The 26,641-nt window shown below is 40.8% G+C and overlaps 1 protein-coding gene across 5 annotated transcripts in view; it reads left to right on the top strand.

Annotated features, from left to right (window-relative positions):
• The first annotated feature begins 11,509 nt into the window (after positions 1–11,509).
• The window catches only part of SORCS1 (sortilin related VPS10 domain containing receptor 1), a 521,473-nt gene continuing 506,341 nt past the window's right edge, over positions 11,510–26,641 (top strand). For 2 of the 5 annotated variants that reach the window (XM_053584238.1, XM_053584237.1), the window contains exon 1: positions 11,510–12,363. In XM_053584238.1, the coding sequence (XP_053440213.1) occupies positions 11,806–12,363 (558 nt within the window). In that variant the 5' untranslated portion in view covers positions 11,510–11,805. The remainder of the gene's footprint in view (positions 12,364–26,641) is intronic. The other 3 variants (XM_053584234.1, XM_053584235.1, XM_053584236.1) reach the window with 2 other exon arrangements.

Genomic DNA, 26,641 nt, shown 5'->3' with positions numbered 1-26,641 from the left:
TCCTCAGTAAGCAGCATACTTTATAGTGAAATAATAAAACTGCGGCCCAATTTTGTGAGCCCACTACCACCATAGGAGGTTGTACGTTACCACCGTTTCTATTCAGGTCGCGATTCCTATGGCACTGGTCTCAGTCCTCAGGAAGGAACCAGGCGTGACACACGGATTAGAAGTACAAGCTTGCAGGAGGCAGGCTAACCTTAGCTGCAGGGTAGCCTCAAGCCCCCTCCTCAATGGCTATTCATTAAGGTTATACACACCAGGTGTGGAGAGTTAAGGTAATTAACATACACAACAGGTGCGGAGAGTTATGTAATTAACATACACAACAGGTGTGCAGAGTTAAGGTAATTACATACAAGGGCTGCATGCGTAAGGATTGCCACGTGCTTTCCTCACGTGTTTTTTCCCCATGCGTTCTTTCCCCACAACGCTCATGAAGAACTACTAAGCTCTTAACCATGTTTAGCACATGCTCACTAGTGAGTGACCATCTTATGTCATTCCGGAATACTGAGTTACTTGGGGGATTGCCCCCAAGTCACAAAACGTCTCTAGGCTTGCCAGGAGACTGTCCTATTCTCAGCAGTTCCTTTTAATGTGATAAGAATCAGTAACTGTCCTTTGCAAGCACGGTGTCCATTCCTCTACATCAGGGGTTCCTCAAACTGCAGCCTGCGGGCCACATGAGGCAGTGTGAATTGTATTTGTTTCTGTTTTGTTTTTTACTTCAAAATAAGATATGTGCAGTGTGCACAGGACTTTGTTCATAGCTTTTTTTTTTTTTTAACTATAGTCCAGCCCTCCAACCGTCTGAGGGACAGTGAATTGGCCCCCTGTTTAAAAAGTTTGAGGACTCCTGCTTTACATATTCAACACCATATTTATCTTCCTAACGAAACATCAATCAATCAATCATAAGTAGATTTACTTATTTTCTTTTTTTGGGGGGTGAGAGACAGAGTCTCAAGCTGTCACCCTGGGTAGAGTGCTGTGGTGTCACAGCTCACAGCAACCACAAACTCTTGGACTTAAGCGATTCTCTTGCCTCAGCCTCCCAAGTAGCTGGGAGGCGCCTGCCACAATGCCTGGCTATTTTGTTGTTGTTGTTGTTTCAGTTCTCATTGTTGTTTAGCAGACCCGGGTTGGGTTTGAACCCACCACCCTAGATGCACGTGGCCTGGCTGGTGCCATAACCACTGTGCTATGGGTGCTGAGCCTTATTTATTTTTTAAAGATACGCATGGAACATAGAATTGAGGAACAGAAAGGTAGGTTTACAGAGTAAGAGCCAAATATAGGCTCACAGAACAAGGTACATTCACCATAGACAGTGAACAACAGGCCTCCATTGCCAGGGCAAGTGGGCAAGGACCCCAGGAGGACAACGATAGATACATTTAAAATAAAGAAATAGAAGTTAATCTCTATATCATTAAGTACATAAAAATTCTAATGGAATCTCAAATTTATAAGAACTGGTAAGTGTAATTAACAAGGTCACCAAAAAACAAAATCAATTAAAAAATTTAAGTTTTATACACTAGAAAAATTAATCATTAAGATAAAGAGATCATAGTCACCATGCCACACAATACCTCAAATACCTCAGAATAAATTTGTTGAAAGATGTGCAGAATTTCTACACTGGGAACTAACAAATATTGCTAAGAGAATATAAGGATATAAATAAATAGAGAAATAACATATTCATGGATAGAAGTACTCAATATTTTTAAAATATTAATTTAACTCTATTCCATCTATAGACATAACGCAATTCAATTAAAAGGCCAAGCATTTTTAGAAATTGACAATGAAATTCTAGTACACTCTGAAAGAACTAAGGGACTTCATATCAGATTTCAGGATTTATTGTAATGCCACAACAATTAAGAAATGTTTTGTTAGCAAAAAGTTTGGCAATCTAATCAATTAAGGAGACTAGAAAAATTCAAAAAGAGACACACCTTTGCCCAATTTTACCCAGTTCAAAAAGAGACACACCTTTGCCCACACACACCTGTATAGTCACCTGACTTACATTTCCATGGCAATATAGTGAGAAAAAGATGGCATTTTTAATTAATGGTGCTGGGTTTATTGGCATTTGTATGATACAATATGAACAATATGAACTTTTAGCCTTACCTTGTGCCGTATACACAAAAAGCAATTCCAGATGAATTATAAAATAAATATAAGTAAAATAATACAGCTTCTACATAAATACAATCATGACAATGGGTGGGAAATTTCTTACAATGAAAATAAAAAGCATCAGCCATAAAGAAAGGTTAAAAATAATTGATAAATTGAAATACAAAACATTAAGAACAACTTTTGGGGGGCTTTTGTTATATATATTTAAGGTATATAGTGTAACATTTTAATATACAATACAACAATTACTACAATCAAGTTAATGTATGCGTCACTTTCTGTAATTACCCCTTTCCTCTTTTTTGTTCTTTTGGTGTGGTAGGAGCTCTTATGTAGTAAAGTCTACTCAATTAGAAAATGTCTCGTATACATTAGAATATTAGACATTACAGTCCTCACACTGTACATTCGGTTTCTACACTTATTCTTCTTACACACCTGTACACCTTTTGACCTACATCTCTCCATTTAGCACCCCCTGCCCCTGCACACACCTCTAGACAAAAGAGTACAATCTACTTTATTCCATTAAATAAGTTTAAGAAGAGCAAAAATGATACATGGTTGTAGAAGTCGGAATAGGAATTATTTTTGTCAGGGTTGGTGCACATGGGTGTTAGTGACAGGCAAGGTACAGAAAGCCTGTTGGGAGGCTGCAAAGTATTTCTATCTTCATCTTTGTGGTCGTATGTATAAAAATAAAATCCACTGAGAAAATAATATAATTAAGATCTATCACAGTCTTACGGATGTAAGTTAAATTTCAATATAATTTAAAAAATATTTTAAAATGCTAACAAGTATTGACAATCTTACTAATAACAGGGTTCTCGTCTATAAACAAGCTTGACTTAATAGCAGTAGGTTGGAAAACAGGAGCATTTTCAGTTAATGATATTTTACCTTAAATAGCTTCATTCATTGATTTGACTCTCAGGTACAGATTTAGCTTCATGTGACATTGGTGGCGGGTGTTTGTGAGTCATCTTAGTGCTAACCATCTAACCATATTCAGAAAGGCTATTAAAGATGTGCAAATTTAATTTTGTCATTCACTCAGTCAGTAAACACTTGCTGAATGTCTTCTCTGTGAATCCGTTCATTATATTATACAGTGAGGCCGTCAGAGAGACAGATGACATGGATCCTAGTTTACAGGTGCCTAATGGAGGAGATGGACAACTGCAACAGATGATCCTAATAATGTAAGTGCAGAATAGGTACAGAGAGCCCAGAGGATATGGAAAAGAGATACTGTTTACTCACTCAGCAAAAGTATCAAAAGTATCTTACAAGATAGTCTCCATAGGGAGAACCTTTAAAAGTCTAAATGTAGGAGACCCAGCACCAGGCTTGTGGGAGCGGCCACCAGTTCTTGAGGGAGGCGCTGGAAACAAGACAATCTCCTAGCTAGCATGTTTGGTTGCCCTGAGAGAAGCCCTCAAGCAGCTGCAGGTGTTAATGAGTTAAGATTGGTTGCTCATTAGCAAGCAGGGGTTGGACATTCATGATGCAGCAGGGTGGGAGCCCACCAGGAAAGAGCATGTAGGACCAGGAAGCACGTAGCTCCAGTGTGCGGCCCCCCACATCAGTTGTGCATAATGCTTCAATAAAAGGCCAGGTCAGCGGTTGCTCTGGGCTACCTGGCATTTATGGTTAGCCCATCTCTTGCAAGCTTGTACTTCTATCCACATCACACCTGTTTCCTTCCCGTGGCAACCACAACACGGTGTTATGGGTCATGACATCTATGGATAAATTTCAAACATTCCCTAATATCATGCAAAGCCCTAAACAAGATGACATGGGACATGACAGATAGGAGCCCAAGGTTTATGCTGCAAAGAAGGAGGACTTCTAGGTACCAGGAGGCCATCAACCCTGGCTTAAATCATGGCAGCAGATAACAAAAAGTAGAAGCATAATAGATAATTAACTCTAAGTAGATAAGGGAGCTGAAATAAAGGAGCTGGATTAAAGATGGAGCAATGGAGTAAAATATTTTGATGTAGGTCCTCTACCGAAGTTGAACAGTTGGGTAACAGACATTAATCACCAGTTTAACAAGGAGCCAGTTGCGTTTTTATACAGTGGCTCATTAAACCACCCTAGTAGAACCATGGCTGACTTTAGAAAATGTCTGATGGGCATCAGCAACCATTTGACTCACAGGCACACCTGGTGACAGTAACTGAGCAGTCAGAGGACTCCAACCACAACCCAGGTTTTTCAGGGAAAGAATCATGGCTCTATATCCAGGCATTGAAGTTTATTCATGTCTCCAGACTCTATAATACTCCCACTGGATAAATTTCATGTGTTCAATAAGGGCATATTAAACAAGAGATTCTTTTGGACCTTTTCTAAAGTTAATTTTTCAAACTGCAAAGAATAATTCAAGTGACTATTCAAAAGCTCAGTCTACGGTTTACTCCCAGAAGCCTGGGAGGGGGAAGATGGGTTAACAGGGGTCCTCAAACTACACCCCGCGGGCCACAAGAGGCGGTGTGATTGTATTTGTTCCCATTTTGTTTTTTTACTTCAAAATAAGATATGTGCAGTGTGCATAGGAATTTGTTCATTTTTTTTTTTTAACTATAGTCCGGCCCTCCAGCGGTCTGACGGACAGTGAACTGGCCCCCTGTTTAAAAAGTTTGAGGACCTCTGAGTTGACTATGTAGGTGAGAACTAAGAATTCAGTAGTTTATCCCATCCTTTCAGTTTGCTTCCAAAGCAAAATTTCTGCATTTCCACATGTCTTTACTCTTCTTTTTGTATCTTCTGGGGCATGGTAGTCTTCAACTTTTGTTTTAGTTCTAGCTGGAAACAAATGGATTTTTTAAAAAAAATGGAATGGATTTTTGAAAAATGGAATGGATTTTAAACCACTATCTTTCACCTAGACAAGCACGTTGATGAATAGTATCAAGTTCAAGTTGGTATTTGAAATATCAAACTACTTTAACAACAGCTAACCTGTCATATAAGACAGCCTTACATGAGGAAGTTGATATAACTTCCATTTTACAGATTAAGATGAGGCAATGGAGATCCTGCAAGTCAAGTGGGAAGGAATACCTAGTGAGTGGTACACATGGGATTTAAAAGTAGGACTTTGTTTTTAAAGTTTAGGATGTCAGCCCACGTTGGACTGCAACCAGATGGAGACAGACACAATCGACTGTGCCTTTGAGCGTCCCTCTTCCTTTCCTCTTCCTTGTTCCTCTGTGCCCCTACTGAAGATTTCCATACTGTTGGGGATGTCTGGACCAGAAGTCTGAAAGATGTCTGCTCTTTGACAAATCAAGCAGGGAAATGTGAAGGAGCACAAAGTCCTCAGTGTCTGTTCAACTGTGCTGTTACTCTTTCATTCACTTCTTTCTTTTCTTCCTAAGATACTCCATGCTCAGAGTGAGGGGTCGCAACATTTTGCTTGTCAATAGCGACTGTACATTCTACAGAATTGTATTCTGCTGGAATATTACGCCCCAGAAATCTACTGAACTTGGTTTAAGTTTAGCCTCATTGATCTTTCGCTCTGTTCTTTGTAAAACATGCCAAAATAACCAAAGATTTCCTTGTTTTATATAGAATCTTTTAGCTGTCCTATCATTGACCCTTAAAGAATTTTGGGGTCACTTTCTATTTCTTTTATTTCCTCTCCTCCAGCCAGTATTCCCAAAGAAACAAAAGTGAAATGAAGCTCCAACTTTAGATATCTGGGTTTTCCTATTTGTACTTTTAGAAAAGTTGGACAACAAAACGTGTCATAAAATTGGTTTTATGCTTTGCTATCTCAAAGCCTTTTCATGCTGGACTAACAGTCTACAGAAAGACAGGAGAGAGAGATTACAGAAGAGACATTTTACAGTTTTTATATCATTTTAAGACTATAATGAAGTTACTTTAATGCATTCTAAGACTTTTGATTGGGGTATATTTTTAAGTCTAATAGCACAATCTTTAAATAAACTTACTTGGTGCATGTTTTATCTAATTCACATTAAGTATGAATATTTAAATAGGAAAATATATATGCATATATGAGTTCACACAATTACAGTGTTATTACTTCATGATTTTCTTATTTAATTATAAAAAAACTGTCCTTTGAAACCTGAAATGATCATGTAAGCAATACATAATAGTTAAACAAAAATTTTAATTCATGTATATCCAAATTGGGAACAGAATTGTACTGAATGAGAGTGGGGGAAAGGATAACAAAATTCTTTTCTAAGTTTTGTCTCTAACTCTATGACCTTAGATACGTTTCTTTATATTCTGTAAGATGCAGGCAAAAACTGCCCCCTACCTATCTTTCAGAGCTCCTGCAAGATTTATTAAACGAAGAGATAAAACCAAACAAAATCTGTTTAAACTTCCGATGAGATAGAAGTTACATAAATACAAGACAGGTTTTTTTGTTTTTTTTTTTAATCTCTAAGAGGTCTCCAAATTAAATTAACTTACAGGATATTCTCACGAGTCAGGTAGATAAGCTTAGCCCTATTTTTACAGATATGAGGGCTTAGGTTCTTCTGCCAGAACCACTTACGTTGTGGGTATGAGATCAGATAAAATTACTGGATTCAGAGGTAGGCCAGTATTTGTTGGTACCTGTAAGTATTTCAGAGGGCAGGTTTAAAAAATGCCACCATCCCCTTGGCAGGCAATAAGAAAATCTGGCATATTATTATCTGCGGTTTTCTTTCTGTGGTTCTTCATGAAATTGATCTGAAATGCAAGACACCTTGTCTCAATGGTTCCAAGGGTAGCCAAGTATTTTGAGAGACATTGTTCTAATGACATGGCATTTAATGTGATTTAGTGCAAGCTGAAGCCAAAGTATTTATTAGAAATGGAGAGACCTAACGAAAAGAGGAAAGAACAAAGCCAGTGTGACAGTTCACCTGTAGCTAGTGCAGTAAGATGATGTGAGGAGTGAATATGCCCTTCTTTAACATTACTCCTTCCACCAAATAAAAGTGAAAAACATTGCTAACTCGTTTCCAAAATTGCTTGCTCATATTACTAAAAATAATTCAAGGTGGTAATTGGATTTCCTGGCACATAGCAAATCATCAATAAGTATGGTCTGTTATTTGCTGGATTGGGAGTAGAAACCCTATTCCATAAAGTCAAGCACATATCGGGAATAAAAATGGCTATGTAGAAGACTTTCCTGTTGCACTGAACTCCTGTGTGACCCTGAATGTTTACTTAAAATCTTCTACAAAGTGGGGAAAATGTTAGCAGTACTTAGCTGAGACGAACTATGTAAAAAAAAAAAAAAAATTATAGGAGCTGGATCATTTAAACATCTTAGTATCATTTTCTGGCACAGATTACACCTCTGATCTTACAAAGAATTAGCTACTAGTTGTACAGGTAAGCTTACTACTCCCATGTCACTTGGCCAGCCAGCCATTATTTATTGAGCACTTAATGAGTGAGGCCCTGAGTGAGATGTTGGGGAAGGAGGAGAAGTATAAGGAAGACATGGTCTTTACCCACAAGCTGATTTTTTTTCAATGTTACTAACATAAAACAGGTTCATATAAAATAACTGAAGGCTATAAAATATACTAAGAAGGAACTAATAAGATACTGATACAGAAAAGGTAAGAGAAATTTCTTTTTATGCACGGGGTCAGGGAAAGTCTCACTAAGGATGTACATTGAAAGTGAAGAGCTCAAGTGGAAGAGTGAGTCCTGTGAAGTGTGTAGGAATGTGGGGTGGGGGTGGGGCATTCCAGGCAGGTGGAACAGCACGTGCAAAGGTTATGAGTTGGAACAAACTATAGACATGGCAGAGGAAGGAATAGCATGGGTGGCTGGAGCACATGGGTGAGGGGAAACAGTGATGCCAAGTGTGATTGAGGAATGGACACCTAACAGGCCATGGCAAGGAGTCTGGATTTTTTTATACTTAAGAAATACTACTTTTGCTACTTTGCAGGGCAAGGCGTCCAAACATTTTTTATTATGCGTATCAATCAGCATATGGCTCTAAAATGTTCTTATTCTTTCTTTTTCATTCTCTGCCTCCATATACATATGTTTTGTATGTAGATATATGTATGTGTGGATATGTATACACACACAAACACAGGTGTATTTTTATTTATATCATATTTATATAAATGTAAAACTACATATGATACATATGTTAATCAGTCACTAAATATCAGCAAGGCTAAAATTTAATCTTCTTGATTAAAACTAAATATACTACCGAGTTCTATTATTTTCTTCTTGCAAAAAAGTGAATCATCTTGTGGTGCTATTTGGGTACTTATATACGACTTTGGAGATGCTATTGAGAGAAAGACGGAGCAGAGCCGTTGGAGCATAGAGAGAGTTGTGAAGAGGCTATTCTGCTAATCTAGGTGAGAAATGATGGTAACTTGGACCAAGTGGAGGCAGTTCTCAAATGAACAATGAAAAGACTTCTTATTAGAATTACATATCTGTGTTCACCACTGGCCTTTAGGATCAATTATTTTCCTAAAAAGTGACCTATTCACATTGTAATTATACTAGTAAAAGCTATTGAGTTGTTTAGTGGGTTGCTGAACCGAAAAATCTTGAAACCCAGACCTTCCCCCATGCCTACCCATTCATTGTAGACTTCTGGAAAAGGGGGATGGTTCAGGAAATCGCTGGTACTTTCCTCCAGGCTTATTGACAAAAGTCAGCGGGGAGCAGAGCTTTAAGATATCAAATGAACCTGTGTATATCTACAATATTACTTAGAGCCAATTGTTCCATACTTATTTTCTCAAATAAATAATCAAAAGAAATAAAAATTCACATTTGTGTCCATTTTTTATCAAATGAATAATTGAAACAAATAATAATTCATAATTGTGTCCTTTTTTCTCAAAAGAATAATTAAAATAATCATTCACATTTGTGTCCCTTTTAGCAAATGAATAATTAAAAACTTGCCTGCTCTTTATGAACTTCCCAGCAAATGAACTGCAAATATCTCCACTTTAAAGGGATCCTTCTGACAAGTGTGGTTGGAAAGACATGAATTGTAAATTCTGGGAAAGAAAAATCAACTCTACTGCATCTGTTTTCTTTAGGAAGGCCTTCATCTTAAAACCAGAAAATAGAAAAAAAAATATATATATATAGAAATTTGGGTAAGGCAATAATAAACTAAGGTAAGAACATTGTCAAATAAGAAATTATTTGGTTTCCGATTCTTTAATCTGGTTTTCTTTTCTTGGAGGAATTCCCACACACTTACCCAGACTGGAAAGAAGGTTAGCAGGATATAGAAAGAAGTCATTAAGCAAATGATCCTGCAAAGCTCTAAAACCCTTCTGAGGAGAGGAAAATGACTGCCCTGGGTTTTGACAAAGAGCACTTGCAATTTGGGGAGGAGAGCGGATTTCTGGCTCGCTTCTCCTCCATCTAGAGGCCGTAGCCTGCCAGACAGTGTTTCTGTTTTAGGAGGATCCAGGTTTGGGTAGCAAAGATGTTTTTGGAAGAACAGTCTGTCTCTCTCCTTAAATGACAAATAGGACACTCTTTTGTCCTTATAGACACTATGGTTTAAGGATTGAGAACTCTTCCCTCTTTGCATTTGCACTTTGACTGCATTCATCATAAGAACAATAATTTAGAACAAACTTTTTTCAACGTTTCTTTTTTTCTTTCTTTCTTTTTTTTGCAGTTTTTGACTGTGGCCAGATTTCAATCCACCACCTCCGGTCTATAGGGCTGGTGCCCTACTCCTTTGAGCCACAGGCGCCACCCAAGAACAAACTTTTTATAACACCTCTCTGGATTGGATTGATAGAAGTTTTCTTGGACAGCATCAGAAAGGGTTTCATTACCTGAAGAGTAATTATTGCTCTATCTTACTTTCAAGTTGGCCTCACTGTAAATTTAGAATTTAGATTTTTCAGTGAGCTTACCATTCTGTATCTGAAAATTAACAAAAAAAGTAATTAAAAACAAAAATCAGCCCTATTTTGTCGAGTCATTCGCTTAGTCAATCAGTAAATATTTATTGACTAATTTCATACCTACCCATGGCATGTACATCAGCAAATGTTAGTAGGTATACAAAGTAAATGTTATTAGGTATATGAAATTGAAGGCATTTCAGCCCTTAGAAAACTGTTCAAAAAAGGTTTGGATTTGAGAAATTCTTTGTAATTTTCAAAACCTATTCACCTGCTGTAAATTTTCAACTGAACTTATGAACAGTAGCAAGGGCACTGGGCTGGGCGGATATTATAAGCATACAATTACAGCATTTTAGGAGTGAAAGGGAGTGTAAGGTCATCTAATGTGACCATTTAATTTTAAAGCACAGGAAGCCAAGAAATTGTAACTTGTCTGAGATCCCACAGCAAACCAGAGGCAGAGCCTCCAACACAGACTTGGGAACGAGGATCTCAAAGCACACGTAGGTAAGTACTGAATAACAAAGCGTAAATATAGTATCATGTCTCTTTTCCTGTATTTATTTGTTATGCAGATATGTGGTAGATGCATAGTAAATATTTATTAGTTACTGACTAATAAATGTCCTACTCTGTAGAGTATGGTGCCAAAGTAGATAAAATGGCAAACAAAACAAACAGGTCACTTCTTCCGAGTTGCTCACACATTGGTCTTCCTTTTGTCAAGGAATTTGGGCTCTTAGGGAAGCCCTCATACACCCTAGATATATAGGTATGTGCACCCATATAGATACCCACAAAATACTCAGTGGCAGTTGGGTTTGGGGAAATGTTCTCTTAAATATGATTGCTTGCAGGAAGGTTGGCCTCTAATACAGTGAGTGCTTTAGGTCAGGAAATGAGTCTAAGCTTCATTATTGATGGGAAATATCCCCCCACGCCCCAGACCCTACACGATCATTTAATTACATCACTCTCAGCTGCTGCCTTTACTGAGCTCACCCCCAGGCTGGGACACACAGGCTCTGCTCAGGGTAAGGTCAAGATGCCAAGTCGCCGAGAATAAGACAGGCAAAGAGCAAAAGACACCCATCCCTACCTCCTAAACTGGAAAAGACCAGAAAGAGAGAAAAAAGGTACCAGCAGCAGCAGAGACTGACAGAAGCGGTGAAGCAGGAATAGGAAGCTTCCTACACAGCAACCGCTCCGGGAGCCGGGGCTCGGCCGCCCCCGCGGGCGGGGTGCGCGGACTCCTGGCGGGGCCGGCGGCCGCGGGGGCGCAGGGGGCGCAGGGGGCGGCGGCTGCGGCGCCCGCGAGGCCGGGCGGGGGCGGGGGCGGGGGCCGGCGCGGAGCATCCAGCGCTCTGAGCCCGGTGCGCAGCGCAGCTCGGCAGTGGGACGCGGCGCCCGGAGCCTCGGCAGCGCCCGCCCTCCGTCCCGCGTCGCCCGCCAGCGCGCCAGCGCCCGCTCCGCCTGTGACTTCAGTTCGGCTCCACCCCCGCGTGGCGAAGGCTCGCTCCGGACGGACCCGCGCTCGGCACAAGCCCAGCCCCGGCGAGCGGCCGCCACCTGCCCGGCGCCGCCTCCCGCCCCACCGCGGCCCAAGTTGGACGGAGTTGGGGTCTTGAGCGCCTGCCCCGCAGCCCGCCAGCGGAGAGCCCCACGTTGCCACCTTCGCTCTGGGACACCCTCTCTGCCCGTCTCCACTCCCGCCATGGGAAAAGTTGGCGCTGGCAGCGGCTTTCTGGCCGGGATGAGCGCGCTCCTCGCCGGCGTGGGGCTCTTGGTCCTCTGGGCCCCCGGCCCCTGCGTTGGCAGCTCTTGTTGCCCCCCGCGACACTCCACCTCGACCTCACGCTGGGCACCGGCCTCAGGGGGCTTTTCTCACCAGGGGGTGCCAGGCAGGGCTCCAGACACGCCCCTGCCCCTCCCAGTGCGCCCCCTGTTCGCAGTGGCCCCCGGGGACCGAGTGCTGTCCCTGGAGCGGGCCCGGGGCACTGGGGCGTCCGTGGCGGTTGCTGCACGCTCTGGCCGGAGAAGAAGGAGCGAAAGGGATCAGGGGAAAGCAGAAGAGAAAGACGGCGGGAGTAGGAGCCCCCGGGGAGTGCTAAGGGACGAAGGGCAGCAGGAGACTGGGACCCGGGAGCGGGACCCGGACAGAGCCCCCCGCTTCCGGACGGAGGAGCTGAGACTGACCAGCACCACGTTTGCGCTGACTGGCGACTCAGCACATAACCAGGCCATGGTCCACTGGTCTGGCCACAACAGCAGCGTGAGTAGAACGGGACTGAAGGCAAAGGGATGAAAGCTGGGAAGGGTTAAAGTCAGCTGTGTGATCTGAGGGAGAATTTGGGGAAATGGGGCTTTCCGGACTATGACTTGGGAGATGCTGCAGACTGAGGTCTTCCCTGCTGGTTTCCCTCAGGAGTTAATACTACCTATTAAGAGACCAACCTCCCCTCTCTCCTGTCAGCACCATCGGGGTCCTTTCCAAATGCCAGAGCTTCAAACTGAGCAGACAAGCCCCTCTTCCCTGTTGCTCCGGTGGCATTGATGTGCGGAACTGAAGACCAGGCACGCAGAGGGGTTGAAGTACCAATGCAGAGATGAAAGGGTTAAATTTCCAGGCGGGCTGACATTCCCTCAAGTGCCTTTCCCTTCACTTGCCAGATCTACAGACAGGCTCAAATATGATCAGAAAACATAGAATATATGCGGGGCTTATTTTATTTTATGCAGAGCTCCTGACTCCTTCCTCCCTATGCGGGAGGAGAACGGAGGTGGAGTATGAGGTGTTCTTTAGTGTATTTTGAGGGACCAAAGGATGCAAGTTTTAGGGCAAGAACTCTCCAGCATCTTGTAATAGCACTAGTGAGTGTGTTTTGAGAACTGGGGATTTCCAGCCAGTGAATGAGCAGTTGTTCTCTGGCATGATCAGTTTCAGGAAGATCAGCTATATCCCAGTGACAACAACTCCCTGTTCTCCTCCATTGCCTGACCTCCTCTGGTGGAGAGCGCACAGAAAGCCTCAGCCTTCTGTTTATGAAGGCAGGAAAGAGATTGCTGGATTCCAGGAAGCTGGATCCCAGAGGGCTTAGGATGCAAGTCCCTGAGCTTTGGTCCTATCAGGGAAGGTTTTAGATCTTTGGAATAGCCTGTATGTCTGGCATCTGAGGGAGCTATAATTGAACCTGGGAACTTCAGTGAGCTGAAATAGTGAAGAACTAGCTTTGATGGTAATAGCTGAAAATGGTTTAAAAGTGTGGAAACTTCTCTAGGCAGTAGGCAAGAAGAACGTAAAAAATAAGATGATTAACATGGGGGGAAATTCAGGCTACAGCTTTCATCAGGTAATTGAGACAGTAGCACTTATAATATGCACAGTCCTTGCAGCCTGGTGCCTTTTGAAATGTTTTGTTGTGATGCAGTTGCCAAAAACCGTCCCAGAGAAGTGCCACTTCAGTAAGCTTTGCTCATTGTCAGCTTTTTAATGAGAGTTGCAAATATTTTAAAATAACAGTCCATCACTATGAATTCCCCAAGTACCTAGATATTAAATTATATTAAGGCAAATCATGATAGATATGATTTTGTACTGCTGTCTTTGTCTTGAGAGTACCAGCAAGATTTTCCCTACAATTCAGCCTTCATGATAGAGGCTGTGATTTTATGCCTCTCAGGAGTGGTTTAATCAAATAATTGAAGCCGAAATTCTTTCCATTCAAGTTCTAGAGACCTTTGCCCTCATTTCCTATCTTAACTATTATATCTATCATGTCATAGCCACTGAAATTAATCCTCTAATTTGAACTTGAATCTTCTTAAACTGATTGAATAACTTTCACACAGCTCTAAGTGATTAACTTAAAGTGTCTGGCTTTAAGGGAAAAATTTAAACATATCCTACATGTCAGATCTTGTTGTATTAAGAAGTAAAAGACTTTGGACTCAAATATTTCTGGCTTTTAATATAATTCAAGCTGTAAAATATCACTCACCCATTAGCCCTCCTTTTTCAGTTCATCTCTTGAAAGATCTTGGAAACAGCCAGAAAAGGAAAGTACATCTTTGGCAAATTTTAATCTCCATTTAAGAAGTGGAGCCAAATACTTCTAGCGTTTTTTTTTTTTAATAAATGGTACTTATAAGTCCAATAGGGCTTAATAGGATCAGGGCTTAGGATATGTAAGCAGGTCCAGATAATGCAGGAAATAAAGTGGTGAGTGTTAAAGTTTTGATAACTCAAATTATGTTAATAAGATGGAATTTCTGCCCTCTGAAGTCTATTATTCCAAAAAGATCTTCTCTACCTTTTTTCAGTCCTGCTCATCAAATTCACATTTTGTGTGTGTTTGTTTAACATGTAGATTCAGATAATAGAGAAAGAGAAGTAGTTATTATCCAGGTCCTCCCAAACAAAGCCAGTTTTACTTATTTGGACCAGACTCAGGAGAGAAAACGTTTAAGAGGGACAGAGGGAGGGGGGTGGGGCCTTGGTGTGTGTCACACTTTATGGGGGCAAGACATGATTGCAAGAGGGACTTTACCTAACAGTTGCAATCAGTGTAACCTGGCTTATTGTACCCTCAATGAATCCCCAACAATAAAAAAAAAAAAAAATGTTTTCAAAAGGGAAGGAAGAGGCATAAAGAAACTTTTCTGGCAGTTTTGTGCAATGGTAGAGTAGAGACCTGAATTCTAGTTCTGTTATTTGTGATTTGACTGTGGCAAGTTGCTTGCTCTCTGAATGTGGACTTCCCCTTCCCTAAGTAAGGCCAATGCCTGTCTAAGTAATTACACAGAATTACAAACTAAAATGTATTAATGCATAAGAGGGCAGTGTGACTGTGTAGCACTATACACCTGTTTGCAACTCTCAGAACACTTTATCTTCCTTCAGAGCAGGAAAATCACAGGATTTGGGGGCTGTCATATTTTCACAGTGAGATGCCCTCCCCCATAAACCTTGCACCAACCCATTCTGGGTCCCAGGCAACACACATCCTCCAGCCTGTCTCACCTTTAGCTAAAAGCCTTTGCTAAGAAGAGCCTTTGGATGCAATAACGCCTACATTGAAGGTGTAAATATATGGTAATTATAGGCTGCCTGTCAAACCGATGAGGACTTCTGGATGGCTCACTCAGCTCCCTCCTTTTTCTTTCCTGCCCCCTCAACTGTTGGACTTGTGCGGTTGTGTAAAGACATGACTGTTTTGCTTCATCTGTGGGTGTGAAGTGATTCCTCTATGCTGCAGTCTCACTTGATGGAAACTGTTGCTAGAGTTGGTGGAACACCTGGGGGGGGGTCTTCTGGCATGAAAGGTGCTGGGTATGAATCATTTGTCATGAGCCTGGTGTCGTAAGCAAGAACATATTGTTCCTGCCCTACTCATCTCAGACATGCTGTGCCCTGATCTAAATTTATGTAGTAATCCATAGAGTGTTAAAATATATGCTTTTGCCTTTATATGTATGCATAATGGAATATGTGTTTATTCCTTATTTCCAAGGAATTTTAAAGTGCTATACCCATCAATCCTTAAAAAATCCTTGGTGGGTTGTAGGCTGGTGACAAGTGTTAATACCTGTTTTTCACATTTTTATCCTGGAGTTAATTTGAATGTTTCAATTCTCCACTCTGCCCCTTTATCACTGGCAATGATTTGTTAGCAGAGGCTTTACTTGACTTATATTTTGCCATATGGAATCTTTAATGCTGTCTTTATGAAAGAATGTGACGGTCTGGTGGATTTCTAGGTCCTTCTTCCCTGTTAGTTGTTCCAGGACTTGACATTTACTCTCCAACCTTAGTGAATAAATTGAGTCTTAAACTGGGCCAGGTTTTCAGAGAGATGCCTTACACTTCCTTAATATTGTGAGTAGGTATTATTATTGCTATTACATACAGGGGGAAACTGAGGCTCCCGAAGGCTCAATGAATTGCCAGTGAGTTACAGGATGTCAGTTGCAAAGCAGAAACTGGCACCTAGAGTGATCTGACTCCGAAATCTCAAAGGGTGGCTTTTCCTGGGGACTTTAAAGTAGGAGGGAAAGACTCAGACCTTTTGGAATCTGTATTTTAAATATCCTATTTGAGCTGGTTTGCGATGGTGGCGGAGGAGGGCATCCTCTGAGCTGGAAGCTCTGTCTCCCTGTAGAAAGCAAACACTTCAACATGTGACTGTCACATTGCACTCCTTACCTTAAGTAGTGAGTTGGTTGTTCTCTCCTCCACCCACCTCTTCATCTTTAGTGAGACATGGAATCTGCACCTGGTGATTCAGTGAGGGAGAGGTAACCTGTGATCATTCAGCTTTCAGCTCTGCTGCTCTTCAGGACAGACAGATTTTAGATGGCTTCCTCTTCTTTTTTATCTGCTCTTACGGAGAGGTTGACTATGAATGTTCGATTTGTTTACACATTTTAATACAGTTTTTTTTTTAATTTTTATCTGACTGTTAAGTAAAATTTAAATAAAAGATTTTCATTTTCTCTAGCAAGTCCACAAAATTGTTACTTTGATTAGTATTTTATGTTATTGATGAACACTAATGTGGCGTGGCATAGAAGGCAGTGGGTTTGGAAGCAAACAGATTTGAGTTTGAATCTTAGCTGTCCTGCTTACCAGCACATTGCCTTGAGCAAGACACTTAAATTTTTGAGCCTCCCTGTCCTCATTTAAAATATGCAAATAGTATATCTTTTGTAGGTTTATTTTTTTCCTCTGAAGATTTGATATCATGTAGCTTAATAAATGCTACTTCTTTTTATTAGGTGAAGAAAGAGTTCACTGGAAATTAATGATCGTGGGTTATAGTCCTTGTGGTATACAAAAAATAGAGATTTAGTCATAGAATTTTGAAATTCCGTGGCCTCAGTTTCATCCTCTGTAAAATGATACAATAAACTAAAGCACTACTGAAATCTCTGATAGGTCAAATGTAATTTAATATTTTGTTCAAACTATAGATATTATGCATTTACTATATTTAAAAAGTGTACCGGAAGTGTTAGGGATAAATGACATGGTGACCTGTACTTTTGACCTATAAGTTAGGAAACCTTTTCTTTCACAAGATTCTTTTCTCACAGTCTGTGCATTTCTTATTATGGGAAATCAAGAAATTTGAGATCTAAGCAGCATTTCTATCCGGCTACACGGATATGGAGCAACACATAATTTATTAGGTTTATTATATCACATCTTCATGTTAAGGAACTTGCTATCTTTGAACCCCCAAAAATGCCTTTGGCGAAATTACAAAGTAAACCTTTCTGGGATGATTAAAGGGATTTTCTAGAACAAAGTGACAGGAATGTTGACTCCGGGAACTACTACTTGCACATCCTTTGAAAGAGGAATTCTAGAAACTCTTAGGGTAAGGTGTAAAAGGCAATGAAATAATCTGATTTATTTATGAAAGCAACAGTTGCTCACATTTAAGGAGTGATTGCAGTGTGCACGCTTTATGCTAAGAACTTAACCCAAATGATCATATTTACTTTCAGTTACACAAATATTGATTGAGCTCCTGCTATTTGTCAGACGTTGGTATGGCAATAATTATGCAGTAGTACACAAAGATGAAAAGAAATTGTCTCCAAAGAGGTTTCGGTCTTGTATCCAAAGAATTCTCTTAAGAAACAGCAGGAGAGGGCGGCGCCTGTGGCTCAGTCAGTAAGGCGCCGGCCCCATATACCGAGGGTGGCGGGTTCAAACCCGGCCCCAGCCAAACTGCAACCAAAAAATAGCCAGGCGTTGTGGCGGGCGCCTGTAGTCCCAGCTACTCGGGAGGCTGAGGCAAGAGAATCGCTTAAGCCCAGGAGTTGGAGGTTGCTGTGAGCTGTGTGAGGCCACGGCACTCTACGGAGGGCCATAAAGTGAAGACTCTGTCTCTACAAAAAAAAAAAAAAAAGAAAGAAAGAAAGAAACAGCAGGAGATACAGGTCCTCTGAGGCAACAATATACTATAGGAACTCAGAGGAGGGTCGGCATCTTCTGGATCTGGTGGTCATTTAGCTGTATTGCAGAGCGGGTGCTTGAACTGAGCCTGGAAATGTATTAAAAATTGTAGTTTAATAGTTGGAAATTACTTCACGAGTACTTTGAGTGGAAAAGATGGAGTAAGTAAAGGTCGAGAGAAGGGATATAAACATCCCCATCTATATTCAAGAATTTAACCTGCTTTAAAAATTATGTTTAACTAAAGCTTTAATCTTAGAGTTGCAAACATAAACTCTAAGAAAAAAATAGACACATCAATCTTGTAGTAAATATGGGTGTATTTTAAACCCAATGAGAAAATCAAAACCTGTATGGTCACTGAGCCACATGATTGCCCTTATTTGCACATTAAATTCAGCAGGATCATTATTGTTTCGTTTTTACCTTGACACTTTCTACACACTGTTTTTTACAAAAGCACTTTTGTTGTGTGTAAGTTCTTGGTGAGAAATATCCCTGGTCAGGCTGCCTGGAGAAAAAATTAATTTGGCTCCCTGCCATCTTATGTTAAGTCACTAAAATGTATGTAAAATATTTGCCCTGTCTTTGTGTATGTCTCAATTACTGTCCTGTATCTCTGCCCAGAAGGTGTGAAGAATGCACCTGTGTCTCCCAGAGGGGAAACTGGCCAGGCAGTATCTCAGCAGCGGGCGAAAGGGATGACAGAGAAGAGATGGGCTCAGTGTGAGGTGGGGCCCGGCTCCAGGGATGTTTAAGGGTTACTCTTGAGGTGCTCAACTCTGCTCAGATCTTAAGGATGAACTAAGCAAGGATTTGGCAAGAAAGAAATGTTAGTGAGCAAGGTTTATAATGAAGGAACAGAGCTTATTCTAGAATGTTGGTGGGAGGGGGGTAAGGACACAAATGCTCTGTAAAAGACCCTACATGAAATTGTACATGTGTATGAAAGATATTGTGTCTATTTCTACAGCACTTCTGAATGTTTTTTTACCACTTTAGATCAGTTATAGCCCATTTTTCTCTTTGCAAAATGTTTCCGTTTTCAAAGATTGAAACATTACTTCTATTAAGTTTTATTCTCACCACAGACCTGTAAGATAGGAAAGACAGGTGTCATCTTCATTTCTCAGATAAGAAAAGCAAGGTGCTTTAGCAGGTCCGTTAGTGGAAGAAGGTCAAAAACACTCAGTCACACTGTAGGACTTTAGGACTGACATAGGCAAGAGTTAGGATACAGTTACATTGTAACCTTGTGGTTTGTCTGAAGTCTGTGCACCCATATCAATAAGATTTGCCATTGTGGGAACAGATGTGGATATTGGCCATGGAGCTCCTGACCCCTTGGTTCAGCTATTCAAGTTTTTTATCTTGGATTTTGAAGCAAGTAGCCTCATCAAACGTTATGCTCTTGGCATTATGGGTCCTCAAACTATGGCCTGTGGGCCACATGCGGTGTATGTGTTCCCGTTTTGTTTTTTTTTACTTCAAAATAAGATATGTGCAGTGTGCATAGGAATTTATTCATAGTTTTTTTTTTTTTTTAACTGTAGTCCGGCCCGCCCACAGTCTGAGGGACAGTGAACTGGCCCCCTGTTTAAAAAGTTTGAGGATCCCTGATTTAAACCTTTAAAGAGTGATCTTGAAGATTGATGATGGGACTTTTTGGAAGTAGGATTCCTGATAATAACCTATTTACCATGTGTGTTCCACACCTAATGATCTTTGGAGATAAGATTACGTATGGCTGTGTTTATTGCAGCATGTGTGTGGGGGTGAAATGTCACCTCTTCCCTTTTTTAATTACCCTATGTGGATGAAGTCAAGTTAAAAATAATATTAAAGGCAGTCTCACTGCCTCTTCCTGTCTGGGAAACGGAGAGTGTCAACATTCCAGAGCTGCTATCATCAAACTGAACAAGCATCTGCAGATGCTAATGGATTCTACTCCTCTAAGGATTATGATTGAGTTACTGACCATCATTTTTCCCACTTCTTCCAACTTTGAGGGGTGAGGTGGAGGAAGCGGGAAAAGGACATTTTTCTGAATATTAGGCACAGTTTTCTCCATTCAGCTAAGACACGTTGATTATAATAGAAGTTTTTCTTAACATTAATAATACAAGTAACCACCAATTCAGCTAACAGCTTCCCTGGAAGTATGTTCTGGATCGTGAGCACATTATTTCACCAAATCCTCACACCACCTTCACAAATGAGGTATCATGATCGTCACGCTAAAGCTGTAGGAGTCAGCGCTTACAGCACTTACCCAACGTTACCCAGGGAGAAAGGACCAGAACTGAGATTTAATTTTTGCCCTTTCTGGCTTCATAACTCTTTCTTTAAAACTCTTTGTGGTACTCTTTTGCGGGGGGTTGTTTATAGGCTTTTTAGAGAGAACACCACGAGTCAGTGCAGAGTGAGTTGGGGACTTGGCTGAGTGACACCGCTTGGGGCTCTTTCACATGGTCCCGTTGTCGGGGCACTATCCTAATACAGTTTGCTTGGTGCTATGCTGCCCCATGTTGAGACTTGATCAAAGCTCAGGCCTCTCCCTATCCCCGTGAGTGGTCTGCCAGGGGTTGTTAATGTGTGTCATCTCGTTATCTTGGAAGGATGTATGGGATGTGCTGTCTCGTTTCTCCCTTCTGGCTAATGACCCTAGAGTGACAGTGTGGGCAGTGTGTATACCTTTTTAAAGAAAGTGCTAATAAGAATCATGCTATCAGAACAACCAGCTCATCATGTTGTGCCCTGGAGCCAGTGGACTGATGCCTCTGGTCATGTTCGCCTGAGAAACAGGGGTTGTTGAGACACAGACGCACAAGCATCAGTCCTCCTGCTGCAGGGCCTGTGCTGGATGGCGTGGGATTGAAAGTGAAAGGTCTTTCCCTACCTCAGCAATTCCTGCTGTACACACTTGATTAGAATCATTAAAGGGAAAGGGAGGCCCATTCGACACCTTGGTTTAGAAACCTGTTCTCCCTGGCTCGTATTTTGCTGAAATGATGGAGGGATTCTTATCTGAGCTGCAAAGGCCTCTTTCATGGGCAGCCTTTCTCAAAGTACTGTCTTTATGGGATGCACCTTTGAATGTCCTGGTGGAAAGCAGAGAGCAGGAATCTTTATATTTCACAAACTCCCTAGGAGATTCCTGGGAGCACTCAAGCTTAAAGATCATTTCTGTAAGATTCGTACATGTTTAGGGTTCATGAGCTTTTTCCATTGTCCGCACAATTTCGTGTTTTATTTTTTCCTATGGAGAGCTAAAGCCCACTGCTTTCATCAACTTCTCAATGGAAGCCACAACACTCTACAGTGAAGACCAGGTGGAAGGCTCTGTAGCACATGAGGACAACACAGGATCCCTCGAGTGATATTTCTGTTATTCAGCATTTTCTAAGAAATGATCAGTCCTGGATGTCTACACAACCATGTGCAAAATGGTTGTGTGCAAGTTCAAGATTCAAAATATAACATAATGCTTAGTGACTGGTTTAATCTCCCCTTCTGTCTATGGGATATACATGTATGAATCTGGGAATTTGGGCAATTGACTTCATTACTCTGTGCCTCAGTTTCCTTATCCATAAAATGAGAATAATACTGGTCTATTTTTAATATGGCTGGTTGGTAGTTAAAAGAAATAATAGATATAAAAGAAATACTAATGTAGGATGTGGTAGATAGCAAATAATCAGTAAAGGTTAGCTGTTATATTATTATCAGTATCTTATTAATAAATGCTAATATTCATAATTCTCAAGTATGGCCTACTGAAAGATATTTGTAATATATTACTTCTGTTTCCGCAAGTATATTCTTTTACTGCAGTTCTGTTTTCTTATCATGAGACTGGGGCACTGCCCTGTCTTTTTGGCAGCCCTCTCAGCATCTCTAGCTATTTCCACATAATAATTGTTTAGCTAAATATTAGCTGTCGTATTTGTTGTTTCCTCAGGAAAAATGCTTTTCAAGTAGTACAAACATCTCATAACCTTGTACATGTGAGGCCGTTATAGCTTATGTAAAAATAAACTCAGAATTGGGAAGCCTCCCACAAAACACTGGAATAACATATTATAAAGTAGCTTATATAAATATAAGCCCATTAAATCAGGGTTTTCTGTCTGGTGTTATTTCATATATCCCAAGTCCCTCGAGTATACTGGGATATAGTGGGGGCTTCTTTCTTTCTTTTTTTTTTTTTTTCAAAAATTACATTTTTTTAAAGAAAATAAGAACAGTAAGGATATGACTATAAATGTTTGCCTGTGCTTATGATGAATTTTGAGATTATATATGAGGTTTCTTTTTGTTTCTTTGCCCATGTCCTTTGTTGTTATTTCTCAACAAACACGCATTGCTTGAATTATTTTTGAAAGTTATTTGGAAAACAACAACACTGACAATAAAAAAGAGCAAATGAATTTGTGAATTCGGCCTCATTAAAACTGAATTCCAGGCAACTGAACTAGAAAAACAGCCCACATTCAAGCCACCTATTTTGCTTCCAATCACTGTTGTTGGGAAACAGTCTGATGCCCATCCCCAGGCTATTCACAAAAGAGAAAGAAGGTCACTCTGTGTCTCCTCCTGGGTGTGCAGCAGCGTGTGCTACCAGGCCTTTTGTTTATTATTCCCTTTGTTGATGCTGGAGAGAGTGATCTGAAGGTAACTTCACCAGCCTGACTACATGTCCCAGAAATTCAGGTGACCTCCATTCCCCCTCAAAGGCAGCATGTATTTCAGTTTAAATTTCAGTCTCTGCCTTGATCTTGGTGTTCATTTTCTGTGTCATATACGTAACATGTCTACAAGGTCTGACAATCAAGTTGGTGAACTGGCCACTGTGCACTTCATGTTTGCAGAGCTGTACGGACAACTCCGTAACAGCTGAGTTGCTTCATAACCAGGGTACATCAGTGTCTCACAATTCTGTTCATGAGGACGTGTGGCAGTGTCTTGCTGAGTGGCATTCATTATTGTTGTGTGTGTTTGAGTGCCATCACAAGAATGTTGAAGCTTGAAGTAGAGCAATCAATAAACATTAAATTTCTCTTGAAACTTGGTAAGAGTGGAAGTGAAATCAGGAACATGTCACTCCAAGTTTATGGGGACAATGCCATGAAGAAAATGTTAGTGTGCAAATGGATTAGGCATTTTTCTTATGTGAAAAAAACCGTCAATGATGAAGAGAGGTGAGCGTGACCACAAAGAAGCAGAACTGACAAAAACATGTTGAAAACTTGTCTAATTGTGCTTCAGAATTGTTATGCTATGTGACAAGCATAGCAGACCAAGCAAACATCTATAAAGAAACAGGAAAATCTGAACTGAAAATATTGGCATGAGAAAGGCATGGCTCTTGCATCACGACAGTGCACCAGCTGACACCACACTGTCTGTGAGGGAATTTTCAGCCAGAAAACAAATAGCTGTTTTGGAACACCCTCCCTACTCACCCAATCTGTCCACCAATGACTTTTTCTTTACTTGGAGATAAGAAAATATTGAAGGAAGGCATCTTGATGTGACATTCAAGACGTCAGGGTAATATGATGTTAGGTCTGATGGCCAATCCAGATAAAAAATTCCAAAATTGTTTGAAAAGGTGGAGTAGCACTGGCAGCTGTGTGTAGCTTCCTGAGGGAAGTACTTGGAAGGTAACCATATTGGTATTCGGCAATGAGGTATGTAGCTCTTTTTCTAGGATATCTTGTGAACTCAATTGTCAGGCCTCATATGCATGCATAATAGATTTATGCACACTCGTATAGCTGTATACATTCCCAGCTAATTAAGCTCCAATATATAACATTTAAAGCTCCTCTCTTCAAAGTAAAATGTTGGTATTGTAAAGCCCTGATGAGGATGTTTACTGATGGTGTGAGCTAACTGGAGGAACAGCTCCAGAACAAGGAGAGAGAGAGAGAAACAGAGCAGGAGACAGAGAGACAATGGTCGCAGACATATGGAAAAAGAGAAAGAAAAAGAAAGACAGGTAGAGAAGGAGAAGGAGGGAGGGGGAAGAGAACATGACAGTGTGACAGAGGCACAGAGAGACAGGGAGCAGGACAGACAGCAAAGGCAGATTGAGAAAGGAGGAAAAGGGACAGACGACAAAGAGGCACAGAGAGACCACGGATGAAACAGAAGTCACATTGAAAGAAAAATAAAGACATGAAGACACAGAATGAGAAAGTCACAAGGAAGAGAGTAAGAGATAAAAGTAAGAGAGGAAAAAGTTGGGGAGTGGGAGAAACTTACAACATTATCAAATCATAAAAAGTGCGGAGAGCTAGGTCCTAAGCAGACTATATTCTCCCTACAAAGCAATCTTCTGTGGCCTTTTGCTTGATGGATTTTGCACTCAGCCATGTCGAGTGTTGAGAAGAGGCAGCAATTCTTGCGTGTGTGGTGGCTTTGAGGGCCGTTTGTGTTGGTTGGCGGGGTGTGGAGTGGAAGGGGTGCTGTAGTTGTCTATGCATTGTTAACAGTCTCTTCCGTATGGTTTCTTTTGGGAAGGGGGACTGATGGTCTGGACTCTGGATGGTGGAAACACAACTTTGAACATTTTTTTAAATACTTCTCTGTGCTGTTCTAAATTTTTAACACGGGCAAGCATTTCTTTAATAATAAAAATACTACAACATGTTTTAAGGGGCTGTCGTGTCAGCATTGTGCTGAGCACTGGAAATACAAAGATGAATAAGATCTGATCTTTACCCTTGAGGGTGCAGAATCTGGTGGAAATAGACAGACCCATGAACAGATAAATTGCAATTTCCTGTGATAAACGCATAATAGCTATGATAGGCTTTTGTGCAAAAGTGCTGTGGGAGCAAAGATGAGTAGGGGGACAACTAATTTTGCCTGAGAGTGAGAGGCAAGGTTTTACAGGGAAGTGACATTTAAGCTGGGCCTTTATACAAGATGAAGAATTTTGCAGACAGAGTTGGAAATGGGCAGAAGGAAAGGTCATTTGTGCCCATTTTTTTTTTTTTTTTGCAGTTTTTGGCCAGGGCTGGGTTTGAATCCACCACCTCCAGCACATGGGGCCCATTTGTGCCCATTTTGTATCTCTGCATGTCTGGTCTGGGGCTCATCTTGGGCTGTTAACACAATCACCAAGCTGGGAAGGGAAAGCATTCTCTTTCTTCTTCATCTCAGCATACAAGATGTTTGGGATCAAAGTGAACGGTATTTAAAATATCAGTTTAGATGGCCCATCTTAGAATGTCCTGTTAAGTTATTGGCCTCAAATTGAACAAAGGAACATGATTTTTTCAAAAAGATAAATTGTTCTACTAAATCTTCACAACCCTGTCTTCCTCACTCTGTCACCGAAGCATGCACAGAAACGTGGACATGCACAAAATGATTTTAAAGCATTGCCATCACTTTTCCTCACCGTAAAAGCTGATTAGTGAAACAGTGATGGGATTTATCCTTGGTTTTCTGTAAGTTTCTAGTTTAAGAGTTAAAAGTGGGTATTTATATCATTTTCTTAGATGGGCTTCTCAAATCAATACTAGGGATGGGTACGTTAGGATGATGAGACAGTCACTCCTTATGACAGTCACTCCTTATGTGTGATTTTTCATGGTAGTAAAACGATGCAATAGCATGTTCCAGGCAATGTTATCTATACTTAATTAGCCAGGCCTTGCAGATAGTAAACAGTGTACGTAAATTCATGGATAAGTCCCAGAAAATAAATTTAGCTTTTAACTGCTTGGTTCTTTTCCTCCTTCTTGTCTACTTTTTAGATAGAAGGAAACAAAAACAAAAACAAAAAGAACAGAAAGGGAGAAGGTGGTGAGCAAACACAAGGGTCAGACACAGAGGGAGTGGGGCGGGTTCTCTGAGGCCTGTCTCACCAGCCCCGACGTAGCTAAAGAGACATTTCCACGGCCTTTGAGTTTTACCGTTCCATTCCACGTAGTTCTCAGACAGACTGCCGTGTGAGATGATGTTATGCAATCCGGATCTGGTTATGAGTATTGTGATCTGGGAATTTTTTCCTAGAATTTTTGTGCAACTGTAACAGAGAATCGATTCGGGAATTTCATCAGTTTAAGACAAAAATGATGGGGGCATGAGATTCTCAGCTGATGAGGAATATTCCCCGAGGTACATAAATGACGATCTCCCAAGAGTAGGAATGAGTTCTCTGCCAGTCCCCTCAACTTTGGTTTAATTCCCTACATGGGATTCTTCTTGATATTCATTTAAAATCTTAGGGAAAGGAGAAGAGAAAAATTATACTTGCTTTAAAAGCTCACCAACCTTACGACTGCTGTGGTACCTCTTCCTCATCCTCAATGTGAGTCTTGAAAATCTTCTGTGTATTTTCTCCTGATAGGGACAGACATTGATTTACTTTTTGTTGCAAGTGGGATTTGAGGTAGTTTAGGGTTGTCAAATTACAGCCCATGGGTGCGTTCTGCCTCGCCCTTTGTTTTTGCATGGCTCACAAGAACAGTTTTTACATTTTTAAATAGCTAGAAAATTCTAAAGAAGAATAAATTCTGCAGCGTGTTGAAATTATTTTACGTAATGTTTTACTGGAACACAGCCA

The sequence above is a fragment of the Nycticebus coucang genome, chromosome 3, assembly GCF_027406575.1.
Source record: "Nycticebus coucang isolate mNycCou1 chromosome 3, mNycCou1.pri, whole genome shotgun sequence".
NCBI classification, from domain to species: domain Eukaryota; kingdom Metazoa; phylum Chordata; class Mammalia; order Primates; family Lorisidae; genus Nycticebus; species Nycticebus coucang.
Note: the sequence above shows the minus strand (reverse complement) of the source record. Positions and strands in the feature narration are given on the sequence as shown.